At 55.9% G+C, this 24651-nt stretch overlaps 7 protein-coding genes across 7 annotated transcripts in view; 3 read left to right on the forward strand and 4 right to left on the reverse strand.

Annotated features, from left to right (window-relative positions):
• The first annotated feature begins 204 nt into the window (after positions 1-204).
• PTSG_01096 (uncharacterized protein) lies at positions 205-3596 on the forward strand. The gene is made up of 5 exons (XM_004997009.1): positions 205-535; positions 936-1079; positions 1264-1397; positions 1592-1726; positions 1965-3596. The coding sequence occupies exons 1-5, from the start codon at positions 409-411 to the stop codon at positions 3000-3002; spliced, it is 1578 nt and encodes a 525-aa protein (XP_004997066.1). The 5' UTR covers positions 205-408; the 3' UTR covers positions 3003-3596.
• Positions 3238-9995, reverse strand: PTSG_01097 (uncharacterized protein; the record flags this gene model as incomplete). The annotated part of the gene is made up of 15 exons (XM_004997010.1): positions 3238-3351; positions 3601-3662; positions 3860-3904; positions 4075-4134; positions 4286-4376; positions 4523-4592; positions 4784-4858; positions 5104-5175; positions 5365-5594; positions 5805-5886; positions 6157-6244; positions 6431-6555; positions 7165-7754; positions 8060-8260; positions 8559-9995. 15 exons carry the CDS (start codon positions 9993-9995, stop codon positions 3238-3240), a joined length of 3342 nt encoding a protein of 1113 aa, XP_004997067.1.
• A 59-nt stretch (positions 9996-10054) lies between these two features.
• On the forward strand, positions 10055-14124 carry PTSG_01098 (uncharacterized protein). The gene is made up of 10 exons (XM_004997011.1): positions 10055-10249; positions 10447-10728; positions 10921-10974; positions 11211-11329; positions 11568-11661; positions 11866-11931; positions 12368-12556; positions 12851-12993; positions 13245-13440; positions 13742-14124. Exons 1-10 carry the CDS (start codon positions 10235-10237, stop codon positions 13862-13864), a joined length of 1281 nt encoding a protein of 426 aa, XP_004997068.1. The 5' UTR covers positions 10055-10234; the 3' UTR covers positions 13865-14124.
• A 368-nt stretch (positions 14125-14492) lies between these two features.
• Positions 14493-16659, reverse strand: PTSG_01099 (uncharacterized protein; the record flags this gene model as incomplete). The annotated part of the gene is made up of 2 exons (XM_004997012.1): positions 14493-16554; positions 16583-16659. The coding sequence occupies 2 exons, from the start codon at positions 16657-16659 to the stop codon at positions 14493-14495; spliced, it is 2139 nt and encodes a 712-aa protein (XP_004997069.1).
• Positions 16660-17765: 1106 nt separating this feature from the next.
• Positions 17766-20120, reverse strand: PTSG_01100 (NADH:flavin oxidoreductase). Its single transcript, XM_004997013.1, has 6 exons — positions 19996-20120; positions 19534-19776; positions 19130-19345; positions 18768-18953; positions 18420-18533; positions 17766-18296 (listed from the first exon to the last, which is right to left on the reverse strand). Exons 1-6 carry the CDS (start codon positions 20002-20004, stop codon positions 17955-17957), a joined length of 1110 nt encoding a protein of 369 aa, XP_004997070.1. The 5' UTR covers positions 20005-20120; the 3' UTR covers positions 17766-17954.
• Positions 20121-20550: 430 nt separating this feature from the next.
• PTSG_01101 (ALG11 protein) lies at positions 20551-23377 on the reverse strand (the record flags this gene model as incomplete). Its single annotated transcript, XM_004997014.1, has 5 exons — positions 22022-23377; positions 21562-21603; positions 21216-21310; positions 20867-21026; positions 20551-20643 (listed from the first exon to the last, which is right to left on the reverse strand). Exons 1-5 carry the CDS (start codon positions 23177-23179, stop codon positions 20551-20553), a joined length of 1548 nt encoding a protein of 515 aa, XP_004997071.1. The 5' UTR covers positions 23180-23377.
• Positions 23378-23598: 221 nt separating this feature from the next.
• Positions 23599-24651, forward strand: part of PTSG_01102 (uncharacterized protein) — a gene marked incomplete at both ends in the record, with an annotated part of 3518 nt that continues 2465 nt past the window's right edge. The window contains 2 exons of the mRNA XM_004997015.1: positions 23599-24066; positions 24305-24443. Of these exons, the coding sequence (XP_004997072.1) occupies positions 23599-24066; positions 24305-24443 (607 nt within the window). The remainder of the gene's footprint in view (positions 24067-24304; positions 24444-24651) is intronic.

Genomic DNA, 24651 nt, shown 5'->3' on the forward strand with positions numbered 1-24651 from the left:
GCGTGTGTGCGTGTGTGCGTGTCAACGTGTGTTCGTGGCTGACACACACGCACTCACACGCACGCACACACACGCACTCACACGCACACACAGATGCAATCACACCACCACACACACAATCTCTCGCATCTTGTCAGCCAGCGCGTTTCGATGTTTTGATTGCGTGGCGAGGGAGCGAATAATTGCGTCATTCGAAATTGCTTGCTTGGGACAAGGACCAAAGGCTGCTGGTGATGCTGGACCGTTCACCGTCATCATGGCACACAGCATGGGGATGACGAAGGGTTGCACCTCATTACACACACCCAAGCACACCCGCTTCGGTCAGCCATCGAAAGTCAGCCGCGTTCACAACCGAGAGAGCCACTTATTCCAACGCCACACCAGAGAGCAACGCGTGAGGCAAGGATGGAGGTGTCTTCGGCCGTGGTTGGCACCGCTGCTACAGTGGTGGCCTCTGTGCTTGCGGTGAACATCATCGGTGCCATAGCAGCTCACTACCCAAAGCACCCTTCTGGCCGGGTTGGCCCATCAGGTGTGCACGCGTGCATGTGTGCATGTGTGTGTGTGCGTATGTGTGTGTACATGTGTGCATGTGTGTGTGCATGTGTGTGCGATGGTGTGAACAGGCTGCTTGTCCTCTTGTCGATCCGTCTCTGTTGGGGTTCGTGCGATCTTGGTAATGTGTCAAAGGCGCGATCTCTCTGCATCTTCCTTCTTCCCGCCCTGTTTTCGCCTTCTTCCCAGCCTCCCTTCCTTCTTGCCCCCCCTCTCTGTCTCTCTGTGTGTGTCTCTGTCTCTCTGTCTCCGTCTCTGTCTCTGTCTCTGTCTGTCTCTGTCTCTTTCCATGCAGCCCAACTCGCTCACATCAATATCCTTATGCTTCCTCTCACCCCCCTCCATCCCCCTCCATCCTCTTCATTGTTTCCACCCAGGCGTGGTCCCACAAACGGCGATTGCATCGCTTGCAAACGTCGCAACCACCATATTCGTGCCATGCCTCACCTTCTACAGCCTGGGCAGTCGGCTCTCCGCCGAGGTGTTCCAAGAAGCGTGGCCCCTCATCTTCTGGGCTCCATGTACGTTGCCACTGCAACACCAAGCGGCACACATGCGCGGCCGCTGTTCACCAATTGATAGTTCATCTTCGCGCCCCTTGCGGCTCCAGTGCGGTTGTGCACTTGTGTTCATGTCACACTTCATCGCGGCTCATCACCTCGCACACACACACACACACACATGCATCCATGTTTGTACTGGCAGTCAACATCCTTGCATCCGTCGCACTCGGATACTGTGCGATCCAAGTGGCCTGCGTTCCCCGACACTTTCGCAAAGAGTTCCTCATTGGCTGCGGATTCGCCAACATTCTGGCAGTGCCACTCATCATGCTCGAGGTGTCACAGATTCCTCCCCCGTCTGCACGTTTCTGTCTCTGTCTCAATCTCCGTCTGTGCCACTGGCTTTGCCTGTGTGTCTCCTCTCTCCATGCCTCCATGTCTCCCTGCGCACACCGCTTACCAACAACGCACGCCGCTTACCAACAACTTACACCACTTACAACGGCACGCCGACATTCATGTACGCACAGGTACTGTGCGACCAAGAACAGCTCGCTGAAGAGGACGAGTGCTTTGAGCGGGGCGCCACCTTCATCTTTATGTATGTGTTTGGTTGGTCGCTCTGCTTCTGGACCGTCGGCGTCGCCATCATTCGCGGCCTTGAGGTGCGCTTGGATAATGAATGACCCGAGCAAGCATGCATGTGCCGTCGTGATGTGCCGTGCCCTGCCCTGCCAAGTACTTTTGGTTTCTGGTCCACAACGTGCGCATGCGTGCCTAGCCCAATTCACTCATACATGCTGCCATGCGCACATTCACGCTTCATGCATTCCCCCTTCCGCGATACACACTCATGCACACACACGCACACACACACGCACACGCACACACGCACATGCACAGGGCGGTGAGGGCCATGGTGTCGGCATCAGCTGGCGGCAGGCGCTGAGCGGACTGGTGAACCCGCCCATGCTCGGGTGTCTCTTCGGCGCAGTCGTGGGGCTGGTGGCGCCACTTCGACGCGTCATCTTCGACGATGGCGCACCGCTGCTCTTCATCTCGTCCGCTGCCAGCGCATACGGGTCGAGCGTTGTCGGCATGCTCACCATCGTCATGGCTGCCACGCTGGGCAAGTCTCTGTCGTCCCTCAACCCGCTCACGTGGTTCAAGAGCACACCAGCAGCGCCAAAGACAGGCGCAACTCACGCAGCAGCAGCGGCAGCAGCAGTCGGGGAGGAAGAACGCGATGGAACGCAAGAAGCGCTGGGGGAGAGCGCGGAGTCACTGCAGTGGTTGGAGGCCATCCTCACGCCGAATCCAAGCAAGTCATCAATGTATGTGTTGGCCGAGAGCAACGGGTCCGAAGCAGCACAGCAGCAGGCAAAGCAACGAGAGGATGCAGTTGTGGTGGACATTGACGAAGCAATCGCAGCCGTGCGCGCACAGCAACACCGTGAGCAACAACAAGTCGACAAGCAGCAGCAGGTCCAGCAGTCCAAGGGGCTGCCCGCATCAGCAGCCGGCGGCACGACCGCTGTCGGCGATGGTGATGGTGACGAGGATGAGGAAGCGGCAACGAAGCGGTGGGATGTGCGCACGCTGGTGGCATTTGTGGTAGTGTCGATGTTTGTTGGGCCGGCGATCAAGTTTGGGATTGTGCTGCTGCTTGGGGAGAGCGTGTTTACGGGGGCGAATGCGTCGCTGCTGCAGCTTGTGCTGTCGATCCAGTGTGTGACGCCGACGGCGAACCTTGTTGTTGTTGTGAACCAGCGGGAGGGGAATCGGCGGGTGGCTGAGCGGCTGTCGCGCGGGGTTGTCATGCAGTATGTCGCAGCCATCGTCACCTTGCTTGTCGTCACCACTCTCTCCATCAGCTCCTTCTACGGTGACACAGAGGCAGCGCCAACAGCAAACGCGACCACCACTGCCGCAACACCATGACGCACGAACGTCGCAGTTGGTTGCTGATGTTGCACACACACCGGCAGTGGACGCACCAGCTCATTCTCTCTGGCTCTGTTTGTTTCGTCTCCTTGTCTGTGTACCAGTCGTTTATTGTCAATCATGATGGCATTGCCACTGAAACCTGCCCATATCACCCTCTAATTACTGTGTCCTCAACCCACCTACTCCTGTTTTTCCTCTCCCCCCACCCCTGTCATCGTCAGCGTTACCGCTACGCCTGAAGTGGCGAGACTGGTCGCTTCAACAGCTCTGCTCGCCCTGCGTAATCTCGCACTTCGCACAGCGCCACATTTGCTCCCAGCGTCACCAGCACATGGATCCAGATCTGCATGCGCGGTTGCGTGCGCGTGAGGTTATCGTGGTGTACGTGATGTTGGTTGACCGCTGTGAGTGCGTGCAAGTGGAGGCATGCCCGCGCAAGTGGAGGCGTGTCTCGTGGGCTTGTCGTTTGCGTGCATGCACGCATGCACGCGTGGTTTGTGCTTTGTTTGCTAGGATAGCCATGTTGGAAATAAACGCTCGACAGAACCAGTCAAGAATTGCGCCAATCTGGTGCAAGTCGACAACAACGCACCTTCTGCTTCTCTGCCAATGTGTCGTTTGGGCTCTTCACTTCAACAAACGTGGCCAGTCGCTCTGTATGCGCAGTGTGTGAGTCAAACGCAGATGCCCGTGTCAGAGGGTGCGTGAGCGTGAATGGCCTGCGGGAGTGTGTTGACGTCGTTGTATGGGAGGGAAGAACCGTTGACAGTGAACACATCACACGAATGACGACATCACAACCAGCGTGCGACACACACACACACACACACACACACACAACACCAGCGCACCTCCTGTTGGTTGCTGCTTCCACAGCAGCAAATCCGGCAGCCCGCCTGTTTGGTGGAGAGAGAGAGAGAGAGAGCATGCGAGCGCGGAAACAACAAGCGATGATGTGACTCGAGTACATCATAATTGCATGCTGCTGCGTTGCATTTCGTTGCAGCTTAAACCAATGGGTTGCTGCATCGGGAGGAAAAAATGGGCAAGGTGGGGGTCGCTGTACCTGATCTGTGGCGATAGTCCTGGGCGAGAATGTCACACACACCAGCAATGACTTTGTTGCCTGTACAGAAGAACAGCAGTGTCATGAAAATCGTGAGCAGGCGCGTTTGCTACAAGTGTTGATTCAAAGTCAAACAAAGACAAAGCACTTCAACAACGACACATTCACGCGTGTGCAATTACCTCGACCTGTATTGCACACACACACATACCAATGGCGGCTGTTGCCTCTGCCAATTCATCTCTTGAAAGCATGTTCCAGCTCAGGCCAGCTGCCATCACACCATGGTGCTCATCCCACGCCTGCAAGGAAACATGCCGTTCATCATCAGATCACGTGTGGCGACAGGCAGGGCATACATGCGAGCGTCTGAATATGTAATGCGTGAGTGCAGTGAGCAGTGGATCGCTTCTCTTTGTTGCCATGCGTGTGTGTTGTGCGAACAGACCTGCATAATCATGGAATGCAGATCACCATCGTAAATGTCACCCAGGCGCTTCTTGATCAGCTCATATCGCCTGCAAGCACACGCATGCGACACGACTGGTGACGACGTGGACCAGGGCTCACATGGCATCATTGCACATCACACAATATCACATCACTGCACATCATGCTCCACATGTTGCTTCATACGCATACACATCATGCTCCACAGGTCATCTCAGACACATGCACGCGCAATTGATGGCGCGATCAAGGCACTCACGCTGCGTAGAATGTGTCTGTGTGAAAGTCTGCTGGCGCCACCTGATATCGCGTTTGAAATGCGTGTGGAACGTCCCTGTGGTGTCCACGCACGTGTGTGTGTGTGTGTGTGTGTGTGTGTGTGTGTGTGTGTGTGTGTGTGTGTGTGTGTGTGTGTGTGTGTGTGTGTGTGTGTTTGTTTGGTGGGAGGAAACAGGCAGCGATGGGGCAGAGAGGGACTGAGTGCGGGTCGAGGAGAGGGGCGACGTGAGCGCGCAGGTCAGTGTAGCATGTGTGTCGAGTATGTACGTGTGTGCTGCGCGTGTGTGGGTTCAGACTCACGCAAACATGACGTCCCACATCAAGAGCGCAAATACGGTCCGAAAGAATTGGCCCTCACAGTGAATGCCCTTCCTGCAGCCAACGGAGCATGTGATGGACAAGTGTCACAAAGAATACGCAAATAGAACGCCAGTACGTATCCGCGCATCCGCGCGTTCTCGTACACGCACACACATGCACAAGCACACACAAGCACACATGCACGAAGCACACCAACACACACACACAGGCACACACACACACACGCACGAGCAAACGCACCAGTTGCGCTCGGCAAACTTGAGCAAGACAAAGTCCTCAACCGAGCAGAGGGTGTCGTTGTGGATGAACGTCATCTTCCTGCCTGGCTCACGATCAGACATGGCACGGCCGTACAGCACCAGCCGCTGACCCGCGTGCAGCTGTGCTGGTGGATGTGTCTCTGCGTGGCGGTGGAGGTGCGGATGCTTTGACGAGCGGCACAGGCGGGCAGCGCGGCGAAGCAGCGACAGCTGGTGGTGGATGGGTTGGGAAATGGAAGGGTGGGGGAATTAGGCGAGGGGAGGAGAAAGGGAGGAAATGAGACAGAAGGCCATAGCAGGGCAGCAAACATGGGCGTGCACAAGCGAGCGCGTCGTGACTGCTGAAACAGTATGCACTCATCAGCAAAGCGAAACAACGTCATCACAAACACCGCGGCATGTTACGGTGCTGTCACCAACCTTGTGGCCGGTCCGGATGTGATGGTCACGAACGCCTTCGTCGCAGAGACGGAGCGATTCAGCCGCATCCCGCACGTGCTCGCTGTACGCGCGTGGACACGTGTCAAACAAGCAATGGTGACATCGCGTGTATGCGCGCGCGTGTGTGAATATACTCGTGAGCGTTCTTGCATTGCTGGTACACGGCCGGGTGCCCGCACATGTAAGTGGCAGCAAGAACAAGCTGTCAACGCGTTGACGGTAAATGCGTTTACGCTGTACAAACACGAACAACAAAAAACAAAAAACAAAATAAAGGTTGCCGCAGAGACGAACAGACATCACCAACCATCACCAGCCATCAGGATTGTACCTGTAGTGGAGGGCGATGCGATCGAACCAGCGGCCACGGCGGTCCAGACAAAACAGTTTCTGCTCAAGCAGCTCATGCAGCACCACAACTGGCGACGCAGCGTTGGCGATGGTGGATGGTGGGCGTCTTAGTGTTGTGCATGGGAGAGTTGCGCGTGTGTGCACATGTGTGCCTGGTATTGTGTTGCTGAGCCCACCGTTTTCACACACACACATGCACACGCACACACACGCATACACAAACATGCACAAGAACAAGCAGACAATGAACACACCTGCGGGTTCGTAGTCATGGTTCCGCTCCAAAAGCTCTACGTAGTAGCAAACAATGCGCGTGTACACCCAAGCGGGTGTGAACTGAAGGCGAAACTGCTTCTCCTTCTCGCGTAGCGCCTGCTCTCTCAACAGCGCGCCCTGACTCAGCACAATCAAGTCCAGATCATCATCATCATCATCATCATCGTCGTCGTCAGTTGAAGCAGCAACCACAGTAGCAGCGTGACATCTGTTGGCACTCTCTGTGCTGTCGTTGTGTTTGTGTGTCTGTTGTTTCTTATTGTCATCTTGTAGTTGTTCGTCATCCTCCTCTTCACCATCGCCGCCAACTTGACGTTCAACGATACCCTGACCACCACTGAAAAGCATCTGTGTCCTTGCGTACAGACTCCTGCCCTTATCATCATCATCATCATCATCATCATCATCATCATCATCATCATCATCATCATCATCATCATCAGCGGCAGTATCGCAGCCAGGAATGTTGCCATCTCTCCCCATGCTCATGGCTGTGCGTGCTGGGGTTGTGGTTCGATCAAAGTCGGCCAGCGGGCAGGGATGGCAACTCAGGCCCTGATCGCCACCATCGTCACTGCTTTCGTTCAAGCAGGTAGCGGGGCGTTTTAACACACTGCCACCTTCCCGACCTCCGCAATCTGCTCGCGAGCCCGAAATATCATCACCAACACCGACACCACTGCCACGACCCCCGCCGCCGCAATCACCACACTGTGCGTTCTGCACAAGCTGCCTCCATATTGCATACGCGTGTTTGAGATCTGCTTCAACGTCGTCCATGCGACCGCTCATAATGGCGTCCTCCAGCCGCTGTTCCGTGACGAGGGCACGCGTGTACTCCAACAACTGCCGACGCGATGAGAACACGGGCGTTGCACTCGCGCGCACGCGGTACGAGGGGTATGTGAGCGCACCTTTCTCAGCAAGGTACACGGTCGCCAGCGTATTCTCCCGCAGTCCGGTTTTCATGAAGAAGAGGACTTCAAGCCGCGTGAAGAGCGCGCGCACGTCCGCATTTAACCGGACGCAATTTCCCATCAACGCCACCGCCGCCTTGCGCATGCGCGTGCTGCTATCCTTCGACAGAAGCGTGCGCTGCTGCTGGGCCGCCACCGTGAGCGCTCGCACGAGATCTTCGCGCGTTGTGCTGGAGGAGCGAACACGAAACTGACGCTGCAGCGTTCGCAGGCTTGGGGGAGAGAGCGCATGTAGGGCATCAGACAAGCTCGTGACGGCTGCCGGCGTGTGCGCAAGACCACACTCTACAAGATCCGACACAACAGGATTCAAGTCTTCCGCAATCTGCACATATGCATTTGTACACACCGTGTGTGTATGTGTGTTATCGTGTTCATGTGAGTGAGTGTGTGCCAGTGTGTCATGTGCGTGAGTGCGTGCGATTGTGTCGTATGTGTGTGTGCGATTGTGCGGGATTTCGTGTAAGGAGACGCGCAAATCCGCTACACACTCACACATTCACACACACACACACACACACACAAACAAACACAGACACACACAACACACGAGCATACGCCAAGCATACAAACCACACACACACACACATGAGCACACGCCAAGCATACAAACCACGCACACATGCGTACCTCTGGATATGAGAGGCGATCCACGCGGAGCCAGGCATGTCGGCGATTGTACAGACGCACAAACAGCTTCTGTGCTGGCATTGGCAGCGCGTTGAGGCATCGAAGCACAGCAACGTCGTGCGGGCACAGCAGGTGCCTGTTATGCGTCGCACTGGACACCTCGTCCACCATTAGCTTGAAGTGACGCAAGTAGTACGGCCCCTGTTGTGTACATGTGCGGGTGTAGTGTATATGTGTGTATATGTGTGTATATGGTGTGTGCGTGGTGTGCGTGTGTATGGTGTGCGTGTGTGTATGATGTGGTGAATGGCAGTTAGTGGTATTTGGTTTGGCGTGTGCCTCCACGCTGACGTGGGTGGGTGAGGTCTACTCTCCGCGTAGACATGAGTGTGCGTTCGAGCATGTGTGTGTTAGATGTGTGTGTGTGTGTGCGTGTGTTAGATGTGTGTGTGTGTGTGTGTTTGTGTGTGCAATATTACTTGCGTGCGTCTGTTTGTACCTGTGGACACTCGCGGCTCCAGTGATCCAAGGCACCGCAGGTGAAACATCGCTGGTGCTTTGCATCTTCACTCTCCGCTGCAGGTGCTTCAGTGTCCATGGATATCGAGGCAGACGCCGCGCGTGCCGATGTCACGTGCTGACGTGTCACTCCACTGGCACGCGGTCCTTGACCATCGTCAGTACAAGCGTGATGACCACCACCACTACCAAAACCATCATCATCATCATCATCACCATCATCATCACCACCATCATCATCATCAGCACAACAGTCATCATCATCGTCATCAGTGCTGCTGTCGCTGTCAGCATCAAAGAGCGCAATGCCAGACTGCCGCCGCTTGGACTGCGCTGACTGCTTTCTTTCGCGCTGCTCAGCCGTGCTGTCGTTGACAACATCGTTGTGGTCTGAAGCGCAACCTTCATTGTCGCCGTTGTCTTTGTTGCCGTTGTTGTTCGGCTTGTTGCTCGAGAAGTGTCGGTTCTCCAGTGTCAGGTTGACCCACGATATGGAGGCGGTGTGGTGCTGGACAACAGCTTTGCTGGGCGCACTCTTGCTGCGTTGTGGTAGGCACTGGTCCAGGTGCGTGTTGATGACCGTTTCCGAGAGCTGTTGCTCGCAACACGGACATGTCACCATGCGCACTGTGTGGCTTGAAGACTTTTGCAGCAAGTGCATCACAGACACCTTTGCTTTCACGGCCGTTGTCTTCTTTGGTAGTGCGACTGGGGACGTTGCGCTCGCTTTCCGCCGCGGGGCAGCCGATGAACTGGCGGAAGACGATGTGCTCGACGACGATGTGGTTCGGGATGCTGACGCTCTTCGTTGCTGACTGAATCGATGACGGGAACGGGGTGGTGTTGTTTTTGTTGATGTTACTGTTTTTGTTGATGCTACTGTTGCTGTTGCTGATGGTGGTGGTGGTGGTGTTGATGGTGTTCCAGTCTTGTTTGCTGAGGGCAGCAGCTTCCTCAGTGTCTGCTTCAGTGAAGGTGACAGCGCACCGCCGCCACTTTTGCCTTCCTTGCTTGAACGAACTTTACCTTCGCCTTTCCTTGTGCTGGCTGATGCATCTGCATGCAACGTGTTTGTGTCCTCATTGGTGCGTCTCACACTTGCACTTGACGTCCGTTCGCTGCGAAGCGAGAGCAGCTTCGGTCGTTTTGTTACAGTACCGTCACGTGGTGCCCGCTGTCGTCCCACGTGCATTCCCTGCCGCTGCCGCCCTGCCTGCTGTTGTCCTTCTTGGACAGGAGGATCTCCACCTTGGTCTGCATCTTCCTCACCCTCCTCCTCCTCCTCCTCATCACCCTCTTCCTCCCCCTCCTCCCCCTCATCATCATCATCATCATCATCCTCGTCCATGAGCACAATCACCTCCCCATCATCGTCTTCATTGCCAACACCAACACCATCAACAGCAGCAGCCGTCATCGCCGTCCTCCTGCCTCGCATCGGTTGCGGACAATCTACGAATGATTTCTGCTACTTTTCCGCCTTGGATGCAAAACTGCCAAATCCACAAACGAACGAAAACAAACAAGCAAAGGAGGAAGAAGAAGAAGGGACTGTGGCAACAGTTGATGCAGTTGTTGTTGGCTGGCTGGATGGTAGCTTGAGCGATTGATGCACACCACCTCGCAACGAACGAACGAACAACACACGCAAGCAGCATGGGTGACACAGAGGTAAGGTCAACCACGGTTTGCATGTGCGCGCTTGTGTGTGCATTTGTGTGTGTGGGGGGGGGGAGGGGTTTGGTTGCTCGGTATGGTGTCACCTCAACAGAACTCTCAACTACGAACTCACACACTCTCTCGCACACGCACACATGCGACACGTCTCTTGCTTCCTGACAACAATGATTGCTAATACGCCCATGCAGAAGAGCGAGAAGCCTCGTCGGGAGAGGCGGGAACGACGGACGGCAGACGCAGATGAAGCTGCAGAGAACCCCTTTGGCGCGTACATGCAGAGCGAGAACGTGCTGGACAAGCTGAAGCTGCTCAAATATGAGCAAGACTTCTGCAAGAAGTTCTCCATGAAGCCCATCCACCGCTACTACTTTGCAGAGTCAACAGACCCCAACGAACAGCTCTGGTACTTTGCCAACCTCGTCTCCTGGCTCCTAAGCTTCCTCAAGCAGCGATACAAGGCCCCGGACCAGGTGTGTTCAACTGCGTCTGCGTGTTCAACTGCGTGTGCGTGTGCGTGTGCGTGTGTTCAACTGCGTGTGTGTGTGGCGTGGTCGCTGGCATGAGCTTGCGTGTTCTTAGAGATGGCAGCTGCTGCAATGTGTGTTGTATTAGCATTTACAGTGATTGTACAGCCGCTCACATTCATTGTTCGTTGGGTGCAGTATGATGATCCAAACTCGATTGTCACCTCTGTGATGATGGAGCTTCGCAAAGCGGTGAGGAGCGGTGGTGATGGTGAATGAGAGCGGCGTCATCGTTGCTGCTGCTGTTGCTGCTGCTTGTGATGTCGCTTGTGGTGTCACTTGTCGTGATGTTTGTAGTGGTGTGTTGCACTTGTGGTTGTTGTGGGTGACACGTTGCTGACTCTGCTGTTCTGTGCGTGTGTGTGCGTGTGTGTGCGTGTGTGTGCGTGTGTGTGTGTGTGTGTGTGCACACGTGTTGTGCTCTTCAGGGTGTATCTGTGGACGTGTCTCAATCAAAGCTGAAGACGGGCGCTGGCGAGGAGATTTGCCAGATTCTCAACCAGCTCGGCCAGATGGCGCTCAAATCACTCAAGTGGACCTGGGGAAAGTGCGTCATCGCTGCGCTCGTGTACATGCGTGCTTCGTGTGTGTGTGTGTGTGTGTGTGTGTGTGTGTGTGTGTGTGTGTGTGTGTGTGTGTGTGTGTGTGTGTGTGTGTGTGTGTGTGTGTGTGTGCATTGATGCACGTGTGCTTCATGCGTTTTTGCGTGTGTGGCCGTGCATCTTCGCTTTGTTGGTTTCTGTGCAGTCACTCACCGACAAGTCACGCGTTTCTGTTGGGGCCAGGCCCATCCACAAGCACGAAGACTTTCAGGAGCAGGAGGATGAGGAAGAGGCCGTGGAAATCACAACAGCGGATATGGAGGCAGAGGAAGAAATTGTGAGTGTTTCAGATCGAGAACGGGTGGTGTGTGTGCGTGTGTGCGTGAGAGAGAGTGTGTGTGTGTGCGTGTGTGAGAGACAGTGTGTGTGTGAAGCAGAAAGAGGGGGATGTGCGAACTTGATGGCATCGCAGCCCCGTCGCATGTCCTCTCCTGTCTTCTTTCTCCGTTGTCCAGCTCACGCCAGCGCATGTGTTTGACAGGAGGAGGAAGACTTTGATGATGAGGCCGATGCGTTTATTGACGGCGGTGCAATGGCAGCGGAAGTGGTGCGTGCTTGTGTGTGTGTATGTGTGTACATCTGCGTATGTGTGTGTGTGTTTGCTTGTATGTGTACTCATGCGAATGTGTCCGTGGACGAGCTTGCTTGTCTTGCTCTCGCACTTGTTACGTGGCAGCTGTTTTGTCTGTGCAAGGGGCCATATCTTTCGGGGATCTCGCTATGTGTGGAAAGCTTGAGCCACCGTGCTGCTGTATGCACAAACACATACACACACACACACTCACACACACACACTCATACACACACTGTCTGTCGATCACAACGACACACACAACAACAAAACAACAACAACAACAACAACAACAACAACAACAACAACAACAACAACAACAACAACAACAACAACAACAACAACAACAACAACAACAACAACAACAACAACAACAACACACACACACACTCACTGACACTGAACCGTGCAGGCGCCGAGCAGCGAGCGGGCGGAGGTGCTGGAATCCAATGTGACGGCTGCGGAGTGGAAGATTGAGCTTGAGCGCGTGCTTCCACAGCTGAAAGTGCACATTCGCAGCGACGCCAAGGACTGGCGCACACACTTGCAGCAGATGCAGGACAACAAAACACAGATTGAGGGCGCGTTGAAGGACACCACTGTACGTCAACCAGCGCTTGTTCCTGCTGCAACGGCTGTTGTTGTTGTGGTTTGCGTTGTCTCTGTCGTGTACACTTGTGTGCGCGTGTACGTGTTCATACGCATTGTGCTTTCTGCACCTTGAGCGTTTTTCCTGCATTTTCCTGTGCGAGGTTGGAGCTTGGCTCTCATCCACTGCTTTCCTCACCCCGTCACACACACACACACACACACACACACACACACACACACACACACACACACACACACACACACACACGAATACATACCCGAATACGCACACATCTCCGCGCAGCAACATCTGTCGAAGCTTGAGAAGGACATTGCGAAGACGCTTGAGAAGATTATGAGCCGCGAGAAATACATCAACGGACAGCTGGAGACGCTGGTGTCCGAATTCAGGCAGCAGCAGGACTCCCTCGCAGCAACACAAGAGCGGTGCGGGCAACGTGGATGCTTGCATGTGTACGCATGTGTGTGTACGCATGTGTGTGTGTGGATGCTTGTGCGCGCGTGCGCATGCATGTTTGTGTATTCATGTATTTGTATGTATGTGTATGTACATGTGTGTGTGTTGTCTTCATGTGTAAACATCTGGAACAGGCTGGCATCTCGATTTCGCCAAACACACACACACGCGCGCACTCACCACCACCGCATTCTACTTGCCACTGCGCCATGTGATGCAGGTACAAGCAAGCGAGCACGACGGTGACAGAGTACTCGCGACAGCTGGCGGCGGTGAGCGCGGACCTGGAAGCCGTCAAGTCACAGATGGACGAGCGAGGCAGCAGCATGACAGATGCCAGCCCGCTGGTCAAGATCAAGCAGGCCCTCAAAGCGCTCAAGACAGAGATCTCGCAGATGGACCTGCGAATTGGCGTGGTGCGTGCTGCTGCTGTTGTTTGTCGTTGAAGCTGTTGATGCTGCTGGTGTTTTGGCGATGACCATCTTTGCTGTTTGCTGCTGTGTGCCGCTGCCGTTGATGTTGGTTGCTTGGTTGGTTGCCAGTTGTGGTGCGTTTCCGTGACTCTTCGTGGGGCTGTGGTCTTGCACATGTACGTGTTTTCAACCCCCCCCCCCTTCCGTGTAACCTTCACATTATCGCTCTCTAACCCCCCTACCCCATTCATCTCCCTCAACCCAAATCGCCTCCCGCCGCTTCCCTTGGCATGGGCGAGTACAGATCCAGCACGTGCTGCTGGCGGCGAAAGTGCGGCAGAAGGGCGAAATTGTGCAGGATATGAACGCTGACACGTCCGCCAATAACCCGTTTGCAGTCAGCGACGACGACAGCGCGTGGCCGTGATGATGGTAGTGGCGGTGGTGGTGGTGATGGTGATGGTGTTCAATTGTTGCCAGCGACTAGAGAAGGAGAGGGCAAGCGGGCGGTGCGTTTATGCGAGTGTGCGTGGCTGATGACGAGGGGTGCCATTGGCACCCTTTGTTTCTGTCTGCCTCGGTTGGTGCAGTTTTTTTTTTCTTTCTTTCTTGCTGAACGTGGTGTGCACGTTCTGTTTTCGCGGTGTTGACCTTCAGAAACAGAGAGAATAAATACCAGATCTTCCACTCCATTGTCCACGCACACACACATACACACACATACACATACTCATTGACACAAACACACACACATACTCATTCACACAAACACACACACACATACTCATTCACACACACACACACGGAGGGAAGCCAACGAACTGTCCTCGTTTATTTCAATTTGGTCCACCCGAACACACGCCAGCAAACAAGAGGCCAGGTGAGCAGGGTTCATGAAACAGGATAATAAATAAGGATCAAATACTCCGCTCATATTCACATATCACGTGGCACACACACACACACACACACACACACACACACACACACACACACACACACACACACACACACACACACACACACACACACACACACACACACAAAACTCGATGCTAGGGGTTGTTGGTGGTGCTGGAGCGACAGGTGAAAATGTTTCCGAGGTGCACAAGGTCGCCGTCACGGCGCAACAAGTGGTTGGCCACGTTCAGGCCGGTGAGCGTGAGCTTGTCCGGGCACTTCAGCCGCAGCAGTGTTGCTGCCTCCTTCAACGCCGCTCGCAGTTGATCCTCGTGCCCAAACTGCGCGTACACGCTGGCCTGCCCTTCCAGGTTTGCAAGGCGGAGCAGTGTGCGTCGATCCAGCACACCAGGTCCACCACCTCCACCAAACATCAATGACAGCAACAACACAACCAACAGCACCACCACAACGGCGCACGCGATTTGGACAGCGCGGCTTGACAGCGCGTCCTCGTACAGCTGCTGCCACAGGTCTCGAACAGCCGCAACAACACCACCGCTTTCAGTCGCTGGCGTGGCCTTGGCTGTGGCAGGTGTCGATGCAGGTCCCGTGCTGGTGCCGTTGCCGTTGGCGTTCGCTGGCGTGTTGTCCTGACGTGGTGACGGCGACAGTGACGACGCTGTTGCTGCTGATGCTGTTCTTGCAGTGGCACGTGTACACGCGCCAGCTTGGCGAGATGGCATACGATGCGCTGGTGACGACGAGCGACGCCGACGAAACAGCTTCCGCCTCCGCCGTCGTGCCGGCTCTTGTAGTTGTTGTTGTTGTTGCTGTTGTTGCTGCTGTGGCTGCTGCTGCTGCTGTTGCCGTTGTCGTTGTCGTCGTCTCTGTTGGCGTGAGGGAGCCTGGGTGTCGGACACAGCATCGTGCGAAGCACTGTCCTCTCCACTCGCCGTGGCCGGCGTAGTTGGTGCCGTTGTTGGCGCTGTCGTGCTCTCGTGGCTGTCGCGTGGTAGCAGCGACCGGCGCCGCCGCCGTGGCGACTGCATGCTGCCAGGGCGCAGCAGATGTGTGTAGCTGCGTTGCCCCTCGACCGTAACGCCGTCCTCATCATCGCCGTCACCATCATCACCGTCATCATCGTCATCAGCTTCGTTGTCTGCCACACTCCCTCTGTTGTTGCCGTTGGTGGTACTGCCGCCTCCGTTGCTGCTGCTGTTGTTGCTGCTACTGCTGGCAGTGCTGTTGTTGCTGTTGTTGCTGCGTGCACTGTGCCGGCTCAAGCCAGTGCGAGACATGCTGCCACGTGCAGTTGTCGCCACTTCATCGCCTCGCTGCTGCGCACCTTGTGGCCTGGCCTGTCCTTCTTCGGCTGCCTCGCCCTCACCGTGACCGTGAGCAGCAGCGTCATCACCTTGGTCACCATCGACCCCGCCCTTCCTGTCGACGTTGTCATCGGCGTTGGTGCTGCTGTCACTGGCGTTGGCACGCTCGGCCCATGCAAGCGACCACCCCGACACGCGGGAAATGCCGCTCCAGCTGGCGTTGAGAAAACCAGAGAACGAGTGCCGCGCATGCGACGCAAAGCAGGCGCCCGGAGTACCATCATCATGGCTGTCCACGTTGCCGTGTCCCCTCATGGCGCCAACGTGTTCGTCATCGCCGCCCTTGTCAGCATCGTTGTCATCTTCGTCATCACCGTTGATGTTGTCGGTGTCGTGAACAGGCTGGAATGCCGGCGACTGGGAGCGGCGCGACTGCTCTGCAGGCGACATACTGAGGGAGAGCGGGGAGGGCACACTTGGGCGTGATGGATGGTGCGTGCTCGGTGTTCGTTGCACAAGCATGTTGTTGGCTGGGTGTGGCCTACTGCTGCCGCCGTTGCTAGAGGTGCTGAGGTTTGGCATCGACGCGGACGTCAGCTGCTCTCTGTCACGGCGCGCTGCCTGCGTCGTGTGCGATATCCACTTGGGCGACTTGAGCCGCCATCGACCGATGATGCCCTTGCCCTTTCGCCTCCTCCGGTGCTGCTCTTGCTGTTCCTCCTGTTCTTGTTCGAGGTTGTCTGGGCCTGAGCTTTGGCTCGGGTGGCGTTGACTGTGATAGGAAGGGTCTGCTGATGCCTGCAATGACGTCGTGCCAACGCCGACCTCTTCGTGATCCTCGACCCCACGGATATTGTCGTCGTGAGCATTGGTGGAGCGCGCGCCCATGCTGTCGGCGCGATGGGTGTTGTCGTCACAGTTGCTGTTGTGGGAGGGTGACTTGGATCTTGCGCCGCGACGGCCGCCGCGATGCAGCAAGTTCAGCGCACCCCATAGCCCGTGATGTTGCCGCCGTTGAGGGTGGTGCTGGTGCTGCTGATGGTGGTGAGCATCTCGTTGTTGTTGTTGTTGTTGTTGTTGTTGTTGTTGTTGTTGTTGTTGTTGTTGTTGTTGTTGTTGTTGTTGTTGTTGTTGTTGTTGTTGTTCGTGCTGTGGTATGTTGTGGTGGTTGTTTGTGTTTTTGTGTGTGTCTGTCATATTGCCAGCTCCCTGCTCACCTTGCTGTTCTCGTTGTCCTTGTCTTCCTCCAGCAACATCGTGGCTGTCTTCCATCGTCTCATGCTGATCGTCTGTGGGATCGTTTACATCCGGGTTGTTGTTGTCATCGTCGTCATGGTCGTCAGCATGCTGCCGTGGTGGTGGTGGTTGCTGGCGTGCGTCACGTTGAGCATCCAGCGTTGATGGTGGGCGGGGTGTACGGTGGTTGGCGGCTTCGCGCTGTGCGTGAGTCGGCTTGGGTTGCGCTTCCTGGTTTGGGTGCTGGGTCGGCGGCGGGCTGACGACGTCGTCTCGGTGACCGCGGTTCGGGTTCAGCATTTGCTGCGCGCTTGTGTGTATGTACGTGGATGTGGGGGTGGAAAGTGAAGCGGGCACGTGCACAAGAAGGGTTGACTCGGGAAATGGTGATACAGCAGGGTAAGCTGATGCTGATGATGATGATGATGAGGAGGAGGAGGAGGAGAAGAAGCTCAAGAACAACAAGAAGAAGAAGAAAGAAGGTGTGCGCACAGTGATGTGATGATGACGCTGGGGTGTCTGAATGACGATAGAGGGCGTGCGTGCAATGGGCGGAAATGTCACACTGATGTGAAGAAGAACCAAGCAAGCAAGCAAGCAAGCAAGAAGGTCTGACTGGCTGGTGAGAATGGGGAACTGGGTGGTGGTGTTGTGAATGAGTGGTACGGCACCACTACAAAGGAGCGGCGTCACATCATGTCACATGATGCAGCAACAACAACAATGCCGTGTAACAGTGGTGGTGTGGGAAACCAAAGACGTGCGTTGTTGTTGCGTTCGCTCGTGTTTGTTTTTGCTTTGTTTTGTGTGGGAGTTTCCGCGCTCGCGAACTTCGCGATGTTGATGACATATTCGATGCATCGATATGGTGGCGTTGGTGTGTACTCGCGACAACGGGAAAGAAAGAGACAACGAGCAAGGACACGCGTGACACGCTCACGCACACGCACCGGCACACCACAGCAGCAGAAAAGGGCAAACTAGATTAGAAACGATCCTTCCATCAAACAAATAGGTCGTGCACCGACAGGGCACACGCGCAAGACGCGGCGCCTACTGCTGGTAGGCAGGGTAGTCGGTGTAGTTGGCGCTGAGGGGCTTCTCTGGGTCGAGCGCAAACCACGTTGGCGGCGCCGCTGGCTCGGCAAGCGGCCAGTCGTTTGCAAACCGCTCAACAAGGTCCGGGTTCGGGATGAAGGGCCGGCCAAACGCAATAGCGTCCGCGTCGCCGTTGGCAATGGCCTTCTCCGCCGTCTCGGCCGTATAGCCGACGTTGCCAATGAGCACCGTCTCCTTGGGCAGCACCTCCCGGAACTCCTTGAGCGTCATTGGCTCGCCCAGCTCGTGGAAGCCAAAGCCAAGACCGTCCATCACATGCACGTACGCAAGCTTCTTCTGCAAGTTTGTTGGAGAGGCGCGAGTTCAGTACTTGGGTGTGAGTTATGTGACATTGTCATGTGCGTGTGTGCGTGCGTGTGTGTGTCTTGTGCTGGCAAGCAGTCAGTGGGTGACACGAACCTTGCCAAGCTCCGTTGCGACGTAGAGGTAGAGCTCGCGGTACTCGGGGGAACCCATATCACCAAAGGTGCCGTTGGGGGAAAGGCGCACGCCAACCTTCTCCTTGGGCAGGACCTGCGCGGTGCGGAGGGAAAAAGGGAATGGAGGAAAGAAGTGCATCGTTGTTGCTGTTACTGTTGCTGCATCATTGTTGCTGTTGCTGTTGGTCGCAAATAAATGCAGGCAACGTACAAGCAGCCGTTGTGACCAACACCAAGAACACACACACACACACATATCAGCGCACATGCGTGCACATGGCCCACAGTCGCCCCTCCCTCTTTCTCACTTTCCGTCTTGATTACGTACCGTGAGGACGGCCTCTGTGATCTCGTCAAGGAAGCGGTAGCGGTTCTCGATGGAGCCGCCATACTGGTCTGTGCGCTTGTTGGTCTTGGACTGCAGGAACTGGTCGGGGAGATAGCCGTTGGCCGCATGGATCTCAACGCCATCAAACCCGGCGGCAGCAGCCCGCTCAGCAGCCTTGCGGTAGTCCTGTTTGAGTTGAGTGAGGAGCAGGATCGCGTTCGTGCGTGCGTGTGGGGGTGTTTGTAAGCACAGTATCAGATGAGAATGTGAGAGACAAACAGGTACGGGTGCAAGGGACATTGACTCTGAAAGCAGAAATAATTGTACGCACACACACACACACACACGACACACACGCATACCTCGATGGTCTCCTTGATCTCGTCGAGAGTGAGAGGGCGGGGCTTCTCGTAAGGAACCTTGCCCTTTGATGTGTACAGACCGTCAGAGTTCTCAATCTCGACGTCAGATGCAGACACAGGCTGCAGGTCGTGGAAGTCGGAGTGTGCCTGACGCCCTTGGTGCCACAGCTGCATGAAGATGCGGCCACCCTTGGCGTGCACAGCCTCAACGACAGGCTGCAAAACCAGGCATCACGGAGCACAAAAGAGGAGGGAGAGGAAAAGAGAAGAGAGAACAAAGGCGTGTTAACCGAGACAAAACTGTTGCGAGGGGTGGGGAGGTGGAAGAAGCACAAAACAAACAGTACACGTCGGCGTGTTGACACGACCCCCCTGCATACGCATGCACACGCGCTGTGGCGCACCTTCCAGGCCTCCTCCTGCTCGTCGGTGAAGATGGCTGGGACATTGAGCCAGCCAACGCCCTGCTTGGATGGGTGGACGCCCTCTGTGATGATGAGGCCGGCAGATGCGCGCTGGGCGTAGTACTTGGCAACCTCCTCGTTGGCAATCTGGCCGGGCCCGCGTCCACGCGTCATGGGCGCCATGAACACGCGGTTCTTCAGCTCAACACCGCCGAGGGTGAGGGGCTTCAGCAGGTTTGGGTACTGGAGTGGTGTGTGGGTGTGCGTGTAGGGGGGGGGGGGTAGAGGAGGGTTGAGCAGCGTTGCTAAGCAAGCGGGCAAGAAGCGCACACACACACACACACACACACACACACACACACACACACACACACAACACACACACACACACACGCAAGCACGCACACAACACACACACGCACACACACACGCACGCACGCAGCACAAGCGCACACCCCACACCTTGCTCATATTGGCTGATTGGTCCCTTTTGATTTGCTTCTTCTTGCTTGGTGTGTGGGTGCTGTTGGCTAGTAGGTAGCTGGTGGCGGTCGCGGAAAATGAACACGAGTGAGGTTGAGACACCAGCGCTGCCACATTGCGTCGTTGGCCCAAGCCCTTGCTTCTTTTTGTTGCTTCGTGATGCTCGTCACATGACCAAATCCGAAATATTGCCGTATCTTCCTTTAATAGCAACATGTGATGTCATCGCGGTCACCTCGTTTCTTCGTCTTTTGTTGCTGTGGGTGTGTGGTGCACACGTGTACATGACAGAATGTTCTTGAGCGTGGGTTGTGGGGCAGCTTCGTGGCGTCAACTCCCATCATCCTTGGCGATAATTGCAAAACGGTCGTGTGCATCAAATCATGTGATGGTTCTCGCGGAAGACAGAGTGATATGGTGTGACATGTGACATGAACACAGCAAGCACACACACAGACACACATGCACACGCACATGCACACACACACACACACACACACACACACACGCACACACGCACGCACGGCCTCCTCTCTATCCTTCCAGCAGGAACTGCATTTGGCGGAGGAAGCCTTGTTTGAACTGCTCCTCACTGAACCGCTTCGTCACACTCTCCCGCGCCCTCGTCTGCTCGTACATGTGTGCGAGTGTGTGGGACGTGAGTTGAATGAGCGGGAGGCAGAAGGTGTGCGCGCGCGCGTGTGTGTGTGTGTGCATGTGTGTGTGGCTCCTCTTGTCCCTTGCCCCGCACGGTTCACCAATGTCTTGCCACACACACACACACACACGCACACACACACACACACGCACACACACATGTACACATAAACGCACACGCGCTCTCCCACACCTGAATCTCGAGGCGCTGCTGCGGCGTCATGTTCAATATGGTGTGCATGTGTTCTGCATATTCTTCTGCTGTGGACGCCAGAAACCCGGTCGGTTTGCCGTCCGCAGGCAGCACAATGTCCCCTTGTGGACCGGCAGAATCGTGCGCCAGCGCAATTGCACTGTGCGCCGCCCACAGCATGAACGAGGAACAGTCACATGAGCACCGCTCTGCCACACAACAAGGGATGCACACACACAGACACACGCACACGTACAATGAAGGCGCACATAAATATAAACACACACACGAAGGTGCGCGCATAAACATACACACAACACACGTGATAGCAAGCAAGTTGGCAACTCACCCTGCAGCCATAAACTCCACGACGCCGATGCCAAAGTGCTCGTCCTTCATCGTGTGCAGGCCAATGAGGGCGCGGCCCAGCCATTCTTGCAGCTCCTACCAAAAAAAAAAAAAAAACACACACACAGGGGTCATGAAATGCGAGTGTGCGTGTGCATATGCGAGGTTGTGCACGTGTGTGGGTGTGTCAGTCAGTGAGTGCTTGCACGGATGTATGTGTGCGTGTGTGTGCAAAGACGTGAGAGCGTGGGGGCGTGCACATGTGTACAAGAGTACGTCAATGCAGCACCGCTACGGTGGCAGCTGTGATCCACATCAAACAGGGCGCAAGCTACATGCATGTCCACCTCGTATGTCACATTGGTTCGAATCTGGAAGTCTTCTTCCTCCTGTCACAGCAACACACGCAAGAGAGAGAGAGAGAGAGTGTGTGTGTGTGCATTTGCGTGCATGCGTGCATTTGCGTGCATGCGTGCATTTGCGTGCATGCGTGCATTTGCGTGCATGCGTGCGTGCGTGCGTGTGTGTGTGTGTGTGTGTGTGTGTGTGTGTGTGTGTGTGTGTGTGTGTGTGTGTGTGTGTGTGTGTGTGTGTGAGCGTTGCTCTCACTCGCAGCACGCATACATGCACAATCAACTGCACACGCAACACAACACACAAAGCACAACACACAAGACACAAGACACAACACGCGACACACAACACACGATACACACAAACACACATATACACACAGTACACACACACTCGGTACACCATACACAACACAACACACACGCAACACAACACATAAAACACATGACCAACCTTGCCGCGGCCGTGTGTGTCGATAAACGCCTTGAGGGCACGCAGCTGTAGCGCGTGGTTCTTCTCTGGGCGAAACTGGGCTACGGAGACAACCACGTTCTGGCGCCCAGCGAGCGGCAGGCTGGTCAGCTGCGACACGTCGCATGGCGGGTACACGATGGACGCCGTGTTGTACGCGCCCCACCACAGCGCGTCAATGTGGTTGTAAGTCCACGTGGAGTTGCACATGGCAGCAGAGGCCGCGCCGCCCACCATGCCGTAGATGAAGGCGAAGATGCGGTAGTACCACAGCTTTACCGTGGACAGCGTCGCTGACGCGCTGACGCTGTCGGTGTTGTTGAAGTCCTGCTCGCGCTTCGCCACCTTCTGAAGCATGTCTGTGCTGATGGTCGGGTAGTGCACGTACGCCGCCGCGGGGCACATGCCCAGCCCCGCAAACAGCGGCAGCACAAACGCATACCCCATGGTGTCGATAAACACGTCCGGCACGTGTGCAAGCAGCGCCTCTACCCCCATGAGCATGGACGCCAGGCTCTGCATGAGCATGGTGAAGCGCGGGTACAGCTCCGCCTCCACCAGCGGCCGCGTGCGCAGGAACACAAACGTCACGCGCCGCTGGTCAACCTCCACGCCAAACCGCAGCCGCGCCTTGGCCAGGATCTGCTCCGAGGACGCGTCCGTGTCGCCCGTGTACACGATGCAGTGGTAGTGCGGGTACTCCTCGCACACGGCGTTGATGGCGGACCACAGCACCCTCTCGCCGCCGCCGCCGGCGTTGCAATACGGGTGGAAGAAGGCCAGCGTCTTTGTGGCGCGTGTGGCGGCGCCGCGACCGCTGCGCTTGGCCTTGTCCTGTGCCGTGGCCGTCGTCTTATGCTTGATGTCACGCTGGCATGCGTCATGAGCAGGGGATCGTGTGCGCAAGAAGCGGAGCAGTGCCCGCAACGCGGGCGGGGTGCCTGCGCCGACGAGCAGCGCGGATGCGGCGGTGACCTCGAGGGCGATCAGGGTTGCGCTGAATGTAGCGCTGCCCATGAGCCAGAACAGCGCCGCCGCGACAGTCAAGACGGGGATGGCCGCCACCAACGGCACCACAACCAGGCATGCTCCCAAGATCACCGTCACGACCAACAACGGCACACCAGGCACACTCGGCATCCCTGCGTCCGTGTGTGTCTGTGTGCGTCTGTGTACGTCTGTGTACGTCTGTGTGGATGGGTGTGTGGATGCGTGCGTGTGTGGATGGGTGTGTATGTGTACGAGAGAGATAGGGTGAGCGTCTGTGCTGGGGATGTCGCCTTGAATTGTCTCCTCTCGTCAGCGCTTTTCGCTGCTTCTTGCTTCGTTCGTTGTTGATGTTGGTTGATTGCATTTTTTTCGCATGGGCAGTCGTGTTGTTGATGCCTTGCCTTGCCTTGCCTTCTGAGCTTGCCTCTGATCGACCAGCCCAATCGACAGGGCCGTATCCGCAAGCAGCACAGCACAGCACAGTACAGCACAGCACAGCACAGCACAGCGCATATTGCACTACTGTGTGTGGCTCTCGCTAATCACGGGTGAAGCAGGAGGAGCCGGCCATGTCTGACGAGGACGAGCGGCGACCGCTGTTCAGCGTGAATGGCAGCGGGAGTGGCAGCAGCATGTACGGCAGCGATGATGACCGCCACTCCAGAACACACTCGACAACCTCGTCAGACGCGTCGCTGTTGGGAAGCACGCAGATCCACCAACGCCATGGCCACAGCCACAGCCCCGGTCATGGGCACAGCCACGGACATGGCCACGGGCACGGGCACGACCTGCTCGACGACGATGACGAGATTCTCTTCTGCCCCGGCGGCATCACGGGGAAGGAGACGGCAAGACAGATGAGCAACATGGCGCGCATTCTGCTTATGGGCGTGCTGATGCTGCTCTACTCCCTCGGGGAGATTGTGTTTTCCCTCAAGGTGAAGTCCCTCACCATGTTCTCCGATGGCCTCCACAACTTATCCGACGCATTTGCCTTGGCCATCGCCCTCTGGGCAGAGCGTGTCCAAACCAAGGTGTGTTAAATGTGTGTGTGTGTGTCTGTGTGTGTGTCTGTGTGTGTGTGTGTCTGTGTTGGTTGTGTGTGTGCGTGTTTGTATGTGCGTGTATACGTGTGCGTGTGCGTCCATCTATTGCGTGCGCGCGTGTGCTCTCGCGTGTATGTTCTGTTGCGCTTGTTCCTCTCTTGTGGGCCACCATCCTCAATCAACACATACACACATACGCACACACACACACACACTTGCGTTGCAGGATTCGCAAGAGTGGATGACCTTTGGGTGGAAGCGAGCCGAAACCATTGGCGGGTTTGTGAACGCGGGCTTTGTCCTCTCCATGGCCGTATTCGTGGTGCTGCAGGCCGTGCCAGACTTTATCTACCCAGACCCAGACAGTACGTCATGCGCACAGTGTGTGAGCGGATGTGTGTGTGTGTGTGTGTGTGCGCGCGCGCATGCATTTTGGCGGCAAACCGCTTGCAGCCGTCGAATCGGTTGCGATGAGTGAGAGATGGGCCGCATGGTGGTGTGGCTCCTCTGCCATTCATTCACTCACAAACACACACACATGATCACATGAACACACACGAACACACACGAACA

Source organism: Salpingoeca rosetta (genome assembly GCF_000188695.1).
Source record: "Salpingoeca rosetta unplaced genomic scaffold supercont1.4, whole genome shotgun sequence".
NCBI lineage: Eukaryota > Choanoflagellata > Craspedida > Salpingoecidae > Salpingoeca > Salpingoeca rosetta.